Here is a 15,179-nt window from a genome sequence, read left to right on the forward strand (position 1 = left end):
AGCCTCTACGACCTTGAGCAGAGAAAGGTGGTGATAGAGAAAGGGGCTGGCGATAAATATCAGGGTAAGCAACAGTGTCTGCAATGGTGAAACTGGGACGACACAAGGCGAAGAAAGAGAGATTGTGCCGTTTTTCTCAGCCTTGGGTGGTACTATCACTTTGGTGTGTGACCCTGGGTTTCCAAGAGACTCCTGATAACAAAACTAAAAGAGCTCTGAGTTCTTTCTCCTTAAGACTTATCTCAGGAGTCAACGTGAACCGCGCCCTGTCCTCGTTAGTACTTTGTAGCAATGGTAATTATTATTACTCTTTACAAAGTGCCTTTTTAAAAGTAGAGTATTGCTATCCTTGTACTACAGTTGAAAAAGTAAACTCAAGAAGGTTAGTGTTGGTAACAAATTCACATTTTATTTATTTATTTTTTAAAAATATGTCTTTATTGATTTCAGAGAGAGGAAAGGAGAGGGAGAGAGATAGAAACATCAATGATGAGAGAGTCATTGATCGAGCCCACAACCCGGGCATGTGCCCTGACCGGGAATCGAACCCCGATCGCCTGGATCCTAGGTTGATGCTCAACCGCTGAGCCACGCCCGGCCGGGCACAAATTCACATTTTAAAGGCACCAATTCTTTCCCTGCTGCTGCTCAGCCTCACAAAAAAGCTAGCTGTCATTCAAGATTCGGCTCCACCTGTAACCCACCCGCCACCCACCTGTAACCCACCCGCCACCCACCTGTAACCCACGGCCGAGCCATGGCCAAAGGAGGCATTGCAGCTGGAGGGGTAACGGGTGTTAATGCGGCTTTACAAGAGGTACCGAAGACTCGCCTCATCCACGATGGCCTAACGTGGAATTCGAGGAGCTGCCAAAGCCTTAGACAAAAGCCAAGACCATCTGAGTGAGCTTGCTTCCACCTGTGGCGAACCTGTGCATGTCAGGTTGGCGGAGGCCCCAAATCAACCTCATTAATGTTGATGACAACAAGAAACTGGGGGGATGGGTAGGGCTTCCCAAAAATTGACAGTGAGGGAAAACCCCTTAACGTGGTTAGTTGCACTTGTGTGGTAGTTAGGACTATGGTGAAGACTCTCGGGCTAAGGATGTCATTGAGAACTACTTCAAATGCAAGAAATGAGCGAATAAAAAACTTGGCTCTTGTTCAAATGAATGAATGAATGAATGGACATGAATCCTCATTTCCTCCCAGCATGTGCCATTCCAGGACTCAGTGACTCTTTGGCCTGACAAGCACAGGAAGTGATCCTTTGTCATAAACAGCTCTTCCCAGAACCAAGCAAAAGGCACACTCTCTGCCCAGTTGGTCAGCTCTTCTAGTCCTGGATGGATTGTTCTTGAATTCTCTCCCTGCTATGCCAGAAAGACTTTTGACCTGGGTCTTAGACCTGGTTTAGCATCTCTCTCATTGGTTGACATGGGCAAACTACTAATCTCTGTGTCCACTTTGCCCACAGACATATTAGCAGCACAGCTCTTCCTCCCTATCTGTTCAGCAGCGCCTAGTATGAGCACACGTTCCTGGCTCATCCTCACCTTCTCCCTTCTTTCTTTCCAGAAAGTGATGTCAGCATCCAGCCCTGGGGGCTGACAGCTGCTAAGACCGTCACTGGTGAGGGTGCAAGGGAGGGCGCCTGCCAGATGAGGCTGTTCTCCCCAGATCCTGGTTCACTGAGTACTGTTTACAGAAGAAATGTTTTGAGGAAGAGGAAGCATGTCGAGGATGTTTAAGGGGATCTTGTAAACATTTGCATTCTGGATAACTATTAGTATTTCCTATTTTGGACTCTTTATTTTAAAGAACTGAAAAGACTGTGTAGGTAAGAGTATAGAAGTGTCCACCAGTGTCATCCAGGCTGGGCTGGCAGACACTTGTAGTGGCTTTTCCAACCTCCCCGCCCCCTCCACTTTCCTAGCAAAAGAACCCTGACCTTGCTCCAGGCAGCAATATGCCCAATTTAAAATACTTGCCTTACCACACTCACTTGCGCTAGGAGTGGCCATGTGACCTAATTCTGGCCAATGATATGTTGGTAGAAGTTGTTGGGGCAGGGCTCCCAGGAAACCTTTTTTAAGGCGAGAGTCATATCTGGCATTTGCCTTTTTCTTTTTCTCTTCCTGTTATTTCCCCCCTTGAAATGCAGACTCAGTGTCCAAGCATCTATCTTGCATCCACGAACACTAGAGCCACATGCTGAAGACAGCAAAGCAGGGAGCCACCTACCTGCTCGTGTCTTATGGAAAAACAATAGTCATTTAAACAAACAGACAAAAAACCTATTTGGTTAAACCATTGTAATCAAGTTACTGTTCCATGCAAACACAACCTTAATTGATAGACTGTTAAGACGTTTAATGGGCTATGATAGCAAGTGGATGCAAATGGACTGCGGAATCCTTTAGAACAGTGCTGCTCAGACTTTCATGTGCATGTGCACCCCGTGGGGACCTTGTGAAAGATGCAGGTTCTGATAGATCTGGATTGGAGTCTGAGATTCTGCATTTCTCACAAGCCTGCAACTAACGCTGATGGTGCCAGGCCTGGACCACGCTCTGAGTAGCAAGAATTTGGAAAATGACAGCTCTTTTGTCAGTCTGCTTCTATGTTGGAGCTATTCTGTTTTTCTTTGATACGCTTATTATTCAATAAAAAAAAATCTTCAGAGGATTCACTCAGTGCATTTTCAACAAAAATTTAAGGTTTTATTTAGAATATCATTTTAGAGACAAAAAGCAATTCATTTTGGTTAGCAAAATAAATTTAACAAATGCATTTAAATAAAGTAAATTAAAGACTTTAGTGGGTTTTTTCTTAGTTACTTGCTTTTCTGTCTTGTTACTTGTGGAGTTTCTGTCTTTTAGCAAACTGGGTTCTTTCTAAGTTAATGCAGCTTTAATCCAAGGAACTACTTTAAGACACCTGAATGACTCAGATAGTCCTCTGCATTCTCAATCAACCTCAATGAATTCAATGAAACACAGGAAAACAAAGTAGGGAAGTAGATTCAGAAGGAAATGTTTCTCCCTCTTGGTCACGTTCTCTCTCAGCAGAGGTCTTGCCTAGTCTGAAATGGATGTTGAAAGTAAATTGTTATTGGGAGGTGATGGTGAAAAGCAAACTTAGATGGTTTTCACACTATCTGTCATCATGACCCAAAGAGAAATGCAAGTTACACCACTTTCCCAGCCAAGCCACTGCTTTACACAGAAGCTGCACATAGCTTCCTATTGTTATTTCCTTTTCTAGTTATGTACATTAAAAAAATACAACATTGTGTTAAATAGCAGGACAGCTAACAGTGGAACATACAACATTACACTGAAAAACCAAAATAGCTTGGTTAAGCCGAGGAGAGGAACAGCAGACGGTCTTCATGGAGGGAAGCTGCCAGCGCCCACCATCTCCTTAGTCCGTAACGGATCTGCATTCTGAGGGGAGGCCTTCTGACTTCCGCCACTGGGCTAGGCGCTGCTTAAACCATTTCTGGAGGAGGGAAATGTGCAAAATTACCTGTCACATACTGAGAAAAGAATTAAACATCCATTCCTTTCTGAAAGGTAGTCTCTGTGGTCCAAATGGAAAGGAGGAGAGCAAGGAAGGTGTCCATGAGATGGTTCTTCTCACTGTGACACCTTCTTTGCCTCAGGACGTTTGCATATGCTGTTTCTTATGTTTAGAATTTTCTATCTTTATTTGTTATCTGATGGTCTCCCTCTCATCCTCAGGTATCAGTTTAAATAGAAACTTCTCAATGAAGCCTTCTCTGACCACTTTATCTAAAGTAGGTTCTCCACCCATTTTGGGACTTTGTTACCTTCACAGAACTTTTAATATCTGTAATTGTTTACTGGTGTATTCACTTTTTAATCTGCATTTCCTTCTAGAATGTAAGATTTATGAAGGCAGAGGCTGCAATCCTCTTATTATCATTACATCCTGAGTCCCGAGTACAAGCGCTTACCAGTTAGAGAGTAACCAATGTTTACTGAATGGATGAAAAAAAAAAGGAAGCATCTCCCTAATACCCCAGGTAGATACCTACGGCTGTTACAGCTCATCAGCATGTGCTGATCTCACCAAGGGCTTTGCTCATCCGTGGTGCTTAGTAAGTATCTGCTGAAACGAATGGCGAAGTGAGCACTGTACAGCCTCAGAGAGCTCCTTGGGAGTTCATTCTCTTGCTAGCACATTCTCTCCTGCTCCAGGGCCGCTGAGCAATGAGAGAACATAAAGTGGGCCTAACACTTTACTCAGAATCTTCTAGCTCCTTGTGACCCAAATATTCACACCTCACAAAAGTAATCATGGATTTAAGGAAGCCCCCAAATGGGATGCTTTACACATGGTACCATATGAGGGCAAAAGCATTTTTACATTTTGAAAGGCAGTGGCTGCCTTCATTATGCTACTGAGGGGAGGGGGCACCATGCAAAGAGGAGGTAAGGAGACCCACTCTGGGGAAAAGACTAGGGTATGAACCAGGTTGGCCAGGAGAAAACTGGGATTTTAAAAAAGGAGCCCCAGATGGGTAGCTCAGTTAGTTGGACGACTGTCCCTTATACCAAAAGGCTGTGGGTTCGATTCCCAGTCTGGGCACATACCTAGGTTTCAGGTTCAAGCCCTGGTCTGGGCGTGTATGGAAGGCCACCAATGGATGTTTCTCTCTCACATCAATGTTTCTCTGTCTCCCTTCCTCTCTCTCTAAATCATTAAAACATATCCTTGGGTGAGGGTTTAAAAAACAAAAACTTGGAGGAGGGACTAGTGAGAAATAGAAGCAGTGATCATTGATCCACCTGGGAGAGGGTGAGTTAGAGGACTCTATGGGAAGTCAGGGCGGCAGGATTTATTCTACTCTGTATATCATGGTGCACATTCAGAATGCTGACATTTTCATGTCCCACTGGTGTAAACAGGCAAGCTGCTTGGGTAGGTGACCACGAGGAGCTCTGTGGTCCTGGGCCCTGCCAACAGGAAACTATATCCCAACCAACTGGCTCTGAGAACTTGAGGAGGTCCCTAAAAATAGAGCACCAGTCAGCTCAACTGTAAATGAAGAGGTAAGCTCAGGGGGTCTCTATTGTCCCTTCTGGGTTTTCTAAAATTTACCTATTCTAGGGGTGAGCAGATGCAGGGATAGAAAGGAAGCAGAGCCCGGCCGGGTGTGGCTCAGAAGTTGAGTGTTGACTTAGGATCTGGGCGATCAGGGTTTGAGTCCCGGTCAGGGCACATGCCCGGGTTGCGGGCCTGATCCCCAGTCGGGGATGTGCAGGAGGCAGCCGATCAATGACTCTCTCATCATTGATGTTTCTCTCTCTCTCTCTCCCTCTCCTTTCCTCTCTCTGAAATCAATAAAGATATATTTTTAAAAAAGAAAGAAAGGAAGCAGAAAGAGCACAGCTATGGGATGCCAGGCCTGGGATGTGCTGATGGAGGCAGTGTGGTGAGAAACATCTAGCGGGTTCTGATTTAGCAGAGATGGACACCTGCCCAGCTGCCCATTTAACCTCAGAACAAACAGGCTGGGCTCTAGGGCCATGCTGGGGAAGATGTCATCTCTGCAGAGATCTGGGGAGCTAAAAGGCAGTTTGGCATAAGCTCAAGATCAGAAGAAAGGGTGAGAACCACAGGAGAAGGGGTGTTCTAAGGATCCAGCCTGCAGAGTTAGAAGGAAGTGAGGCCACAGGACACTTCAGGGCTCTGCAGCAACTAGGCTGGCTGCACAGCATGGGACCATACCTGCAACCTGCCCTAACTGTACAAGATTTACCCACTGAAATGCCGTACACGGCTGTTAAAATCAGTTGTCTTATACACCTTGCACCTTGGTACTGTGGGGTAGCAACAGAGAAAAGTACTCTAAAGCCAGGGACAGCAGACTACCCACCTTTAGGGGAAGCCTTCTCTTTGGGGATTGCTCGCCAGGTGCCATAACTAACCTTAAGGAGAAGAGGGAGCTCATTGTAACCTCGGTAGCTCTAACCAAAGAGGTGGGCACCATTTTCTTCTGTAACCCAAGTGTGTGTTTAGTTTACTCTGAAATCTGGTGCAAGGGCAGCCTGGCTCCAGCTTTGTTAATAAGGAAGCTCTGTGGGGGGTTTTCAAGGCCACAAGGTCTGATTCAATAGGATTTCCAGTTACCAGAGCTGCATAAAGGGCAGAGTTTTAAAGACTGACTAATTAAAACTTGGAAGAGGAAAGTCTCATTTTTATCAGGATTCATTTAGGACAAAATGATTGAGCTGGCCTCACTCAGAAGAGCCCCCCATCTTTACACTGTTAGTGAAGCAGAATATTAATGGACAGTTGCCGAAAATAACTTCAGCAAGGACCACATTTGTGAACTGGCGAGCTGGCATCCAGATGCCTAACAAATAAACCCCCACACTGGGGGATGGGACAAAGTTCAAGAAAAGCTCAACTATTTTCTAAGATACACATTTGAAGTCAAGCACATATATAATAATTTAGCAAACCAGTTCTTGTCCAACAAAAACCATTCAATACCCTGCTTGCTTCCCCCCCCCCCCAGCTGAATCTTACCACCTCTCGCTCACATCAATACTAATTTTCCACCTGCTCTGGCTCTCTCCTCTTTGTTTCCGTCATCCCCTGGGAAAGGCATTCATCCCTCTCTTGCTTACAAATGAATGCCCTCATTACCCTCACCCATTGATGGAGATTTATTTACCCCAAGTGAACAGATGATAATTAGACACTGTGATGGGGAGGGGCTGAGGCGACATAACATTGTTCCTGTCCTTGTCTCTAGTAACTAACACTTCATCCTTGTCAGGGGGAGACCTTTAGAGGTCTTTATTCCACTGATAAAACATCTAACAATTAAAGCCACTGAGTTCTGGGAATAGTCCCAGGACACGAAGAGGAGATAAAAATACTGGAAACCTCTCTAAGAACCAATGCCAGCTACACTGGGCTCGAGTTAGTGATAATAGAAAACGCCAGATCATCTCAGCCTCCCAAGGGGCTGATGAAAGCGCTTTCCCAGAGGCTTCTAACACTGACTTCAAAACAATAAAAGATATAGGGGTCGGTATTCTGTCAGCTTTATCTGATTTAAATATAGGAGATATCAAATTACTGTCATGGGAAAAACCCATTCTAGGATCTAGGAAATGCAACTTAAAAAGTTATTCCAATTAGATCACCCTTCATGTCACTCTGGGTTCCTATAGGTCTCCCCGCCCCCCCAGCAGAGAACATTGTCCTGCAGTGGGACAGTTAGAAAGAGGTCATCAAAGCCCCCAGTCAGAGAATGTTTCAACCTTTTAGTCACTCTTGCCCCTGACAAAGTACCAGCAGTGTGAATCAACTCTAGTTTATCATCTCCTAGGAGCATCTGATGTTTATTTTTTTTCTACTGACGTATTAGTTGTTCTAGGAAAATAATATGATTCCAGTTTTGGAGGTGGTGGTGTTAGGGATGAGGGAATCAGGATATGAAATAATAATTATTTGGGGCCTTTATTAGTGTTGTAAAGGGACAACACTAATAAAGAATGGAAACGGGATGCTGATACCAGACATTGCTTATGTGCAGGCCCAGCATAACCTGGCCTCCAAGAGTTATTTAAAGGGCCCCTGCAAAGCGGGCTATAAATGAAAATAATTTTATTTATGCCTGAGAGTTCTTCATTGGCATAATATCTCCAGAAGACACTTTTTAAAATGTAAATGTTGTTTGAAAGATCAAAGAAGAAACCATTCTCACCCACAAGTGCACACTGGGATGGGAGGGGTTGGGAAGGGGTGAAGGGGGCAGGAGGGTGGGGGTGGAAAGAATGGGAAGTTGGAAGATGAGCCCCAACCTGATAAGGGATGACAGAGGGTTACCTTGGAAGCCTCTTTCCCCGAACTTGCTAAACGCAGCCTCTCTCTGAGCTCTGGGCTCTCAGATGCTTCCCTGTGGGCCTATGCAGTAAGGCAGAGGGGCAAGCCCGGCTGTGGCAACCTCGGGGAGGAAGGAGGTGTTGGCCCCCATGGCAGGAAAAGGAAGCCAGGGGCCCTGCTGTGAGGCTGACTCACCCCCACACCCACTCATTGCAGGGCTGGGTCCACCATAGATCGTTGGAGGAAGGTAGAAGAGGGGAAATGAGAGGAGGGGCAGATGAACCTGCGGTGCAGGGTCTGAACTGGCTGACCTCAATCACAGAAAGAAGCAGGGGCCCTTTCTTTCTTCCTGGTCCTCACTTGATTTCATTTCAGTTCTCTAATATAATGTCAACCTTGAAGAAGGACTGAATATACCCTGGGATGACTGTCATCTAATGCATGGATTTTTTTTTTCCAGGAAGAAATATAAGTTGAATTTTCAGTCTTTTCCTCCCAGCCCACTGAGTTGTTTGCATTCCTCCTCTGTGGAGACAACATAGCATCCTGGTTAGGAGTCTGCATTGTGCCCAGACCTCCAGGGTTCAAATCCTAGCTCTGCTACTCCTTAGTTTGTTCTTGAGCAAGTTATCTAACCGTTCTGTGCCTCAGGCCCCTTATCTGTACAATGGGGCTAATAGTGCATACCTCACAGCATTACTGTGACAAATAAGCGATCTAATACTTGGAGGGTGCCTGGATCAATACCTGGCAAGTGTCAGCCATTACAAAGGTCAGCATAATTATTCTGCCTTACGGGGAAGGGAACGATGATAATTTACCACAGGAGAGTCAGAGGCTGAGAAGAGCTTAGACCCCTGGTTGGTGCTGTGCCCACAATAAGTCCACAGCCTTCTAGTTAAAAGATGAGTAATCACTGTCTCTGTGATCACTCTTCTTGATAAATATAGTGTAGGGTTTTAAATGAGAAAACTTCAGCAGGCTGCTTCCTCATGGGTTCCCAGAAACATGAGCTGTAGGACTTGGGTTACAGTAAATCACCTTCTACTGAGTTCTGCCGTTCCCTTGGCTAAAAAAACAGGTACGCTTGGCCTTCTGTTTGACCCAGGAATGACAAGATTTTCTAGAGACAAGTTATCCAAAGTGTGTCTGGCTTAAGTAGTGAATATCATTTTGGACTTGGGGTCCACGGTTCTAGGATCCACCGGAGCACCCACTGCAAGCTTTGAAGCCTCAGCTGAGTATGGTTCATGGTGCAGAGAGGACAGTGTCTGAGCTCTGGCCCTGGCAACGGGAAGAAGAGTGAGATCTCTGCCTTAGACTGAGCCTGGAGGTGTGAAGCGCTTTGGGCTCCCGGGGGAGAGATCCTAGAGCAGTTCCAAGTGGTATTATCATGCATAACTAATTGTCTTTCCACCACCAAAGGGAAAATAAAAGTCAGCGTCTAGGCAGGGTTACGAAATAAATAAATTTTAAAAGTCGGTGGGAGGGGCCAACACTGCACCTGGAGGTTAATAAGCACGGATAGTGTTTCACTCTCTACCCTAAACAATTTTCAGGATAATATAGGAGGTTTTAAAAACAAACAAATAAATAAATGCATGTAAGGGGACATCTGCTTCCACTCCCTCTAGCTGTAATGTCAGGTGTCTACCTTCTTGAAAAACTCAAAAAAAAAAAAAAAAAAAAAAGCCTAAACCTTAGAGCAGGCGGATTTTTCAATATCCGAACCAAACCTCCCCGGCTCTACGCAATTTTCGCTCTGCAGCTAAGGGGGAGCTGGCGTGCGACGGGGTGGGAAAGCGTGCTCCAGGGCCCGTCCGGCCTGGCAATTCCCTTCCCCCGGGCCTCAGTTTCCTCGTTTGCAAACCTGAGGGCTGAGCCTATAGCTGATCTCCAGAGTCCCCTCCAGCCCGGAGGTTCCCGCGGAGAATCGGCGAGGGCGCCGGGCTCGGAGCGCACGCGGCCCCTCGGGAGTCGCTCCGCGCCCAGGGGAGGAACTGAGCCGGGAAAGCGGGGCGAGCGCGGGTCAGCGACGCTGCCCCCGGGGGGACAGAGCGCGCACCGGGCTGCGGAGGGAGGAACGTGAGGCCTCTAAGCAGCTCGGGGGGCGGGGGGGCGCGGGCGGGGGTGGAGGGGCGGACGGGGAGCCCCGGGAGCCGGGCAGCTGGGGGGCGGCGGCGGGAGCGATGTAGGATCTGCGCTCCCGGGCTGGGCTCGGGGTGCGGCAGAAGCGACGAACGATCGGAGCAGGGCGGCGAGGAGGGGCGAGGGCGAGGGCGAGGGGCGCCCTCACATTCGGGAGGGGGGCCCGGGCAGGGTCGGGGGGCGCGGGCGCGTGGGGCCTCACCTGGGTCTCCTCCTCGGAAAGGCCGGCCTCGGCCGCGATGAGCAGCAGCGTGGTGGGGTCCGGGTGCTTGTTGACCTTGCTGAAGTTGTACTCCAGGATCTCCACCTGGTCCTGGGTGGGGCCGCTCGCCGTCTCCGCCGACATGGTCCGCGCGCGGCTGCTGCAAGACAGGCGGCTGCGGTGAGAGCGGCGGCGGCGGGGCGCGCGCGGGGGGGCGCGGGGGCGCGGCGGGGCGCCCTGGCCCGCGGGCTGTCCCTCCCGCGGGGCTGTCGCCTCCCGCGGTCCCCGGCGGCGCCGGCTGCGGCGGGACCTGCGCGGGGCCCGGGTCTGGGCTGGGGGGAGGAGGCTGCGGCGGCGATTTCAGGCTTCAGCGGGGAGAGCGAGCTGCCCGCGACCCGCCTGCCACAGGGCGTGGGTGGTACCCCCGAGTCCGCGGCGGGGCGGCCTCTAGAGGGGCCCTCGGCAGGCAGGGTGTGCACCCCACACCGCCTCCTAAGGAGCGACCCGCAGGACAGAGGCGACTTCTCCCGGTGGGGCGGCGCTTTTCATCTCTGCCTTCCCCCGAGGTGGAGGTAGGGCCACAGAGATGAGCATCCCGAGAATTTCCACCTGAGCGCTGGTCTGAGTCGCTCTGCCATCTGCACCCTCCTCCGTCCCTCCGCCCCGATTTTTAGGCATAAGTCTGGGGCCTCCCGCCCACCTGGGTGTTCACTGCCCGGCGTGGCCCGGCCATAGCTCCCCAGGGCAGGGGGAGGCCCCTTCACTATGCGCCCCCTCTAGCTAAGGACTAGACAGACAAAGCCCAACTGAGGAGAATCTGCAGCAGCTGTCCTTTAAAATCTCAGACTGTCCCTGTGACTGTGTTAAAACACACTGTGAAGTCAGGAGAATGGGTCCATCACACGCTTCAAGGTTGCCGGGGGGGGGGGGGGGGGGGGGGGATCCCCAGCAGGGGGCATGCAGGAGGCAGCCGGTCGGTGACTCTCATTATTGATGTTTCCATCTCCCTCTCCCTCTCCCTTCCTCTCTCTGAAACCAGTGGAGATATATACATATCTGTATCGAGGTGTAAGTTAGAGCCTTCAAGACCTTGGCTATGGATTTGGTAGGAACAGGTCAGGACTTGACCTTGCTGACAGTAAAAGACTAGTGCAGGTGTGGGAATCGCATTGGTTTGTTGTCCTAACAGACAATTGCAACATCGTCGGCTACAATCCTGAGCATGTTCTGATGTGGTTTGTGCCCGGGAAGAGCCACCCTCCACTGAACTGCCTGAATAATGTTACCTGTACCTTTTCTACCGGGACCTGCATCCCAGGCTCCCTAAATAAATGCTTTTACCTCTCCTCTAAGTCATTTGAAGAGGCTTTCAGGTAAGAGAGAATCTTGGGCTCAAGCCACTTGTCAGGTCACTGTAAAACCTCTCTGTATTTTTAGGGAGCTCTGTGTTCCCCCCACTAAAAATCTGTAGCGGTGATGGCTGTCACAGTGCTGAGTCAGGACAGGGCCCAGCCAGGTCAGAAATGCTTCCTCTCCTGTTGGCACCGATCTCCCCCTTTCTTTGACACGGAACTTCAGTGCTGGAGAGAACCTTGGAGATTAACTCCAGTTTTCTCCTGTGACAGCCCAGGAAAATGAGGCCCAGGAAGACTTACTTTTCCAATGTTGCCCAGTTAGTGACCAGCACCCTAGAATGGAAAGCCTTGGCTTCCGTTTCAGTCCTACGCTCTGCTAGACCCTTTTCAACAGGCCATTCTGTCTCTAGTTTGGCAGAAGAGATCATGAGGGCAACAGTCTAAATGCAGGAAGGTGATTGTTGCCATTTTGAATGGGCACTGGTTGCCCCGTTAGGATATCAATTCAAGCCACAGCCGCCCACCAGAACCACCCACCACTGCTCATTTTGCCTAAAAGAACACAGGAGAGGGGAAACCGCTGCCTCTGGTTTTATTACCTGAGCTAGAAAGGTTCCATCTAAATCCATTGACACAGCTATGCTGCTCTTCCTTGAAAATGTTTACTACTTCTTTGTGGAGTCCTCAGTCCTTCAAAAATATTAATCAAATGCACAGATTTCTAACCTGGACTCAGATGCAAAGACTGCTATGCATGTACTTTCCCTCTTTTTTAAAATTTAATTGCTATTATGTATTTCAAGGGCAGGCTAACGTTCTTCTACTTAATCAGATGCATTTTCTCTTATTATATTTTTGTGGCTTCCTGTTACGGGACTTTGTATGAGGTTTCATGGGTAGGCCTCCATTGAGTTTAAAGTATTCCCTGGGTTGGTTGGCTGCGGGCCATTGGACTTGGCCAGCTGCTAAGGAGATTGGTGGGAGGACCACCTGAAAGCACCTACTTCTTCAAGGTACACCAAACAAACGAACGTGATTTCTAGAAATGAAGATGAAAGACCTAAGCTCTACAGTCAGATCTACTTTACTTCTCCACAAAACTGTCATTTCAGCCCCGTCTGGTTAACAAGTGCTTGCTGCTGCTTTGTTTCTCTTTCTTTTAAAGGAAGCTTAAAAACCAAATCGTTCTAGTGACCTTGGCCTTATAAAGCTTCTCAACTCTCTCCAGTAAGGAAACTGTTGGAAAGTTTCTCTGAAGGTAGTCTAAACAATTTCACATGAAAAGAACTAAAAATGTTTTAAAGCTTCTTAAACTTTGATTTTAGCCCAGGTTCTATTGTTGCTGTGGTTATTAATGTCTCATGAAAATTTCAAAGAGTGATTTATCTTGGGGCTGTGTTTCCTTTTGTGCCTGGCGGAAGATAGCGCACAAACATTTCCAAAGTGGTTAAATGAAAATTGCTGGCTTTTTTCTAAATTAATTCCAATGCCTGGTAGACAGCTTTACCTTTGTCCTCTAATCCTATTTGTTTATTTTAAATGTACTTATTTTAAAGGTGTTTACATCTATGAACTAGCTCACAGGAAGTGCTACAACTGGTAACCTGTGGAGGATGCTCTGGACTCACATTTATCATCTTCTCCTTCCTCTCCCAGCCTTCTAACCTCTTTGTAAAGCCACTAATACCAAACCAAGAGAAAAAGATTATCAGTGGCAGATAGTCCTCATAAACAGAGTCCCATGGTGACCTGGCCAAAAGCAAAAAAGCAGATGAATCATTCTTTAGGGCCATCTTCCAATTTTCTTAAGCTTGAATTTCCTTTATGTTCATTGCAAACTTCCTGAAAGCAATGGGCTGTTGAAGCATTTTGCATTTTTTTAAGTGAAAAAAAATGATGTGCTGCCATTTCCCCAAGAAAGGTGGTGAGTCTTTGGAAGGGGGTCAAGTGTTCCCACTCATCACTTACTAAACAACTCTGCATGGGGTGGGAGGGGAATCACCCAAGCTGTGTCTCTCAGAAACTCACAAATAGGAGTGGAACATTGATCTGCCTCCCCAGGCTAACACCCATTTAGTTAAAGAAGAGAGAGTTGGTTTGTTTTTTGATTGGTTAATGTCCTTAAGCTTAGGGCAGTAGTTCCCATGCCTGGCTGGGCCTCTGAACCACCCTTAGAAATGTCCAGGCCCTCCCAGATCTCTTGAATCAGGACCACATTTTAAGAATCCAGTGTTGGAGAGATACAAACGGTTTTCCACCTCTTACAAGATTTTGTGGTTTAATCCTTAAAATCAACTATAAATGTTCAGAACTTCTTATACTTTGTAACTATGAAGATGCATTAAAATATCTTCTAACTCTAACACTGTGCATCATTGCAACAGTTGGTTAGAAGGTAGGTTGAAATTATTTTAAAGGACTATAAGGTTTTAAAAGTACACATTGGGGGCAAATGTAAACAGCGTGCTATTAATTTTTTGTATATATGGTCAGGAATAGCGAAATTGCCTTTAAAATTATGAATGATCAAAAGACAGTTTTCCATGATTTTAAAAATTAGAAATAATGTAAAACCCCTTTTAAAATCTTTCAGCAAAATGTATTCTTGTGCTGAGATAAGAGTTTAAGAAATCAGGTCATCAAAAGAAAAATTTCTTCCACCCCATCACACCGATTTCCACAATTGATTTAGAAGCTAAAAATCACAGTGAAAAAGATTTGGCAACCTTGAGTTTGATTGTCCTCTGGTTCCTTAACTTTTCCAGCCAGGGAATTGCTAAAAGTTAAGTTGTCATTTAAAGCTTCTTACACTTTAATTTTAGCACTTATGTAATAGAACTTAAAACTGAACATTAGACTATGAATATACTTTGTACACACAGCATCATTGCTGTCTCCAGGGAAACAAGATTCCAAACCTTTATGGGAAATACATTTTTAAATGCTATATTGATTCCAATTTTACATAGCAAAAAAAGAAAACTGGCAGAAAATATAACAAAACATTGTGGTTATATCTAGATTGTGAGACTGCAGATGACCTAAAAGTTTTTCTTCTTGATATTTTTCTGGTTTTTCACAGTTATTACTTTGAAATTAGAAAATTTCTTATTTTTTTCTTAGAAAAAGGCACCCTTGATCAGACCAATGGTCTGCCTTCCGTTTCATCGGTTATTGGTACCAAATTCCATTTTCAGGATAAGATGGGAGCTGTTTTCCATCAAGTCTACCTTGATGATTAGGGAAGTAAATATTTTTATTTTCCACTCAAAGATTATTAGGTATCTAAGAATATCTGTAAAGTACATGTAAGTTATGAGGCATAGATTAAATAAATGCTCGTGAATCCCGCCCAATTTAAAAATTAAATTATTACCAGGCCTGTGGAAGCTACTTGTACTTCCTTCCCAATTCCACCCTCTGGCTTAACGGCCTCCAGAGGAAACCAAGGTTCTGATTTTTGTATTAATCATTCCTTTGCTTTTAAAATCAGTTCTATCACATATGTATGATTCCCTAAAAGAACACATTTTTTTAGTTTTGTATATTTTTGAGATGTATAAAAATGGTAACACTACATATAATTCTTCTGTGAATTGCTT

At 46.5% G+C, this 15,179-nt stretch overlaps 1 protein-coding gene and 1 pseudogene across 7 annotated transcripts in view; one reads left to right on the forward strand and one right to left on the reverse strand.

Annotated features, from left to right (window-relative positions):
- Positions 1-385: 385 nt before the first annotated feature.
- The window catches only part of HOPX (HOP homeobox), a 30,461-nt gene continuing 15,667 nt past the window's right edge, over positions 386-15,179 (reverse strand). For 2 of the 6 annotated variants that reach the window (XM_081141434.1, XM_081141432.1), the window contains exons 2-3: positions 10,223-10,379; positions 426-3,504 (exon numbers count right to left, since the gene is read on the reverse strand). In XM_081141434.1, the coding sequence (XP_080997560.1) occupies positions 3,427-3,504; positions 10,223-10,366 (222 nt within the window). In that variant the 5' untranslated portion in view covers positions 10,367-10,379 and the 3' untranslated portion in view covers positions 426-3,426. Of the gene's footprint in view, positions 3,505-10,222; positions 10,383-10,831; positions 11,031-15,179 lie in introns of those variants that run through there. The other 4 variants (XM_081141435.1, XM_081141430.1, XM_081141431.1 and 1 more) reach the window with 4 other exon arrangements.
- On the forward strand, positions 758-1,140 carry LOC308559133 (small ribosomal subunit protein eS12 pseudogene; annotated as a pseudogene). The gene has a single exon. The product of its transcript is annotated as a small ribosomal subunit protein eS12 pseudogene (transcript).

This window comes from Miniopterus schreibersii, assembly GCF_964146895.1.
Source record: "Miniopterus schreibersii genome assembly, chromosome: 1".
NCBI lineage: Eukaryota > Metazoa > Chordata > Mammalia > Chiroptera > Miniopteridae > Miniopterus > Miniopterus schreibersii.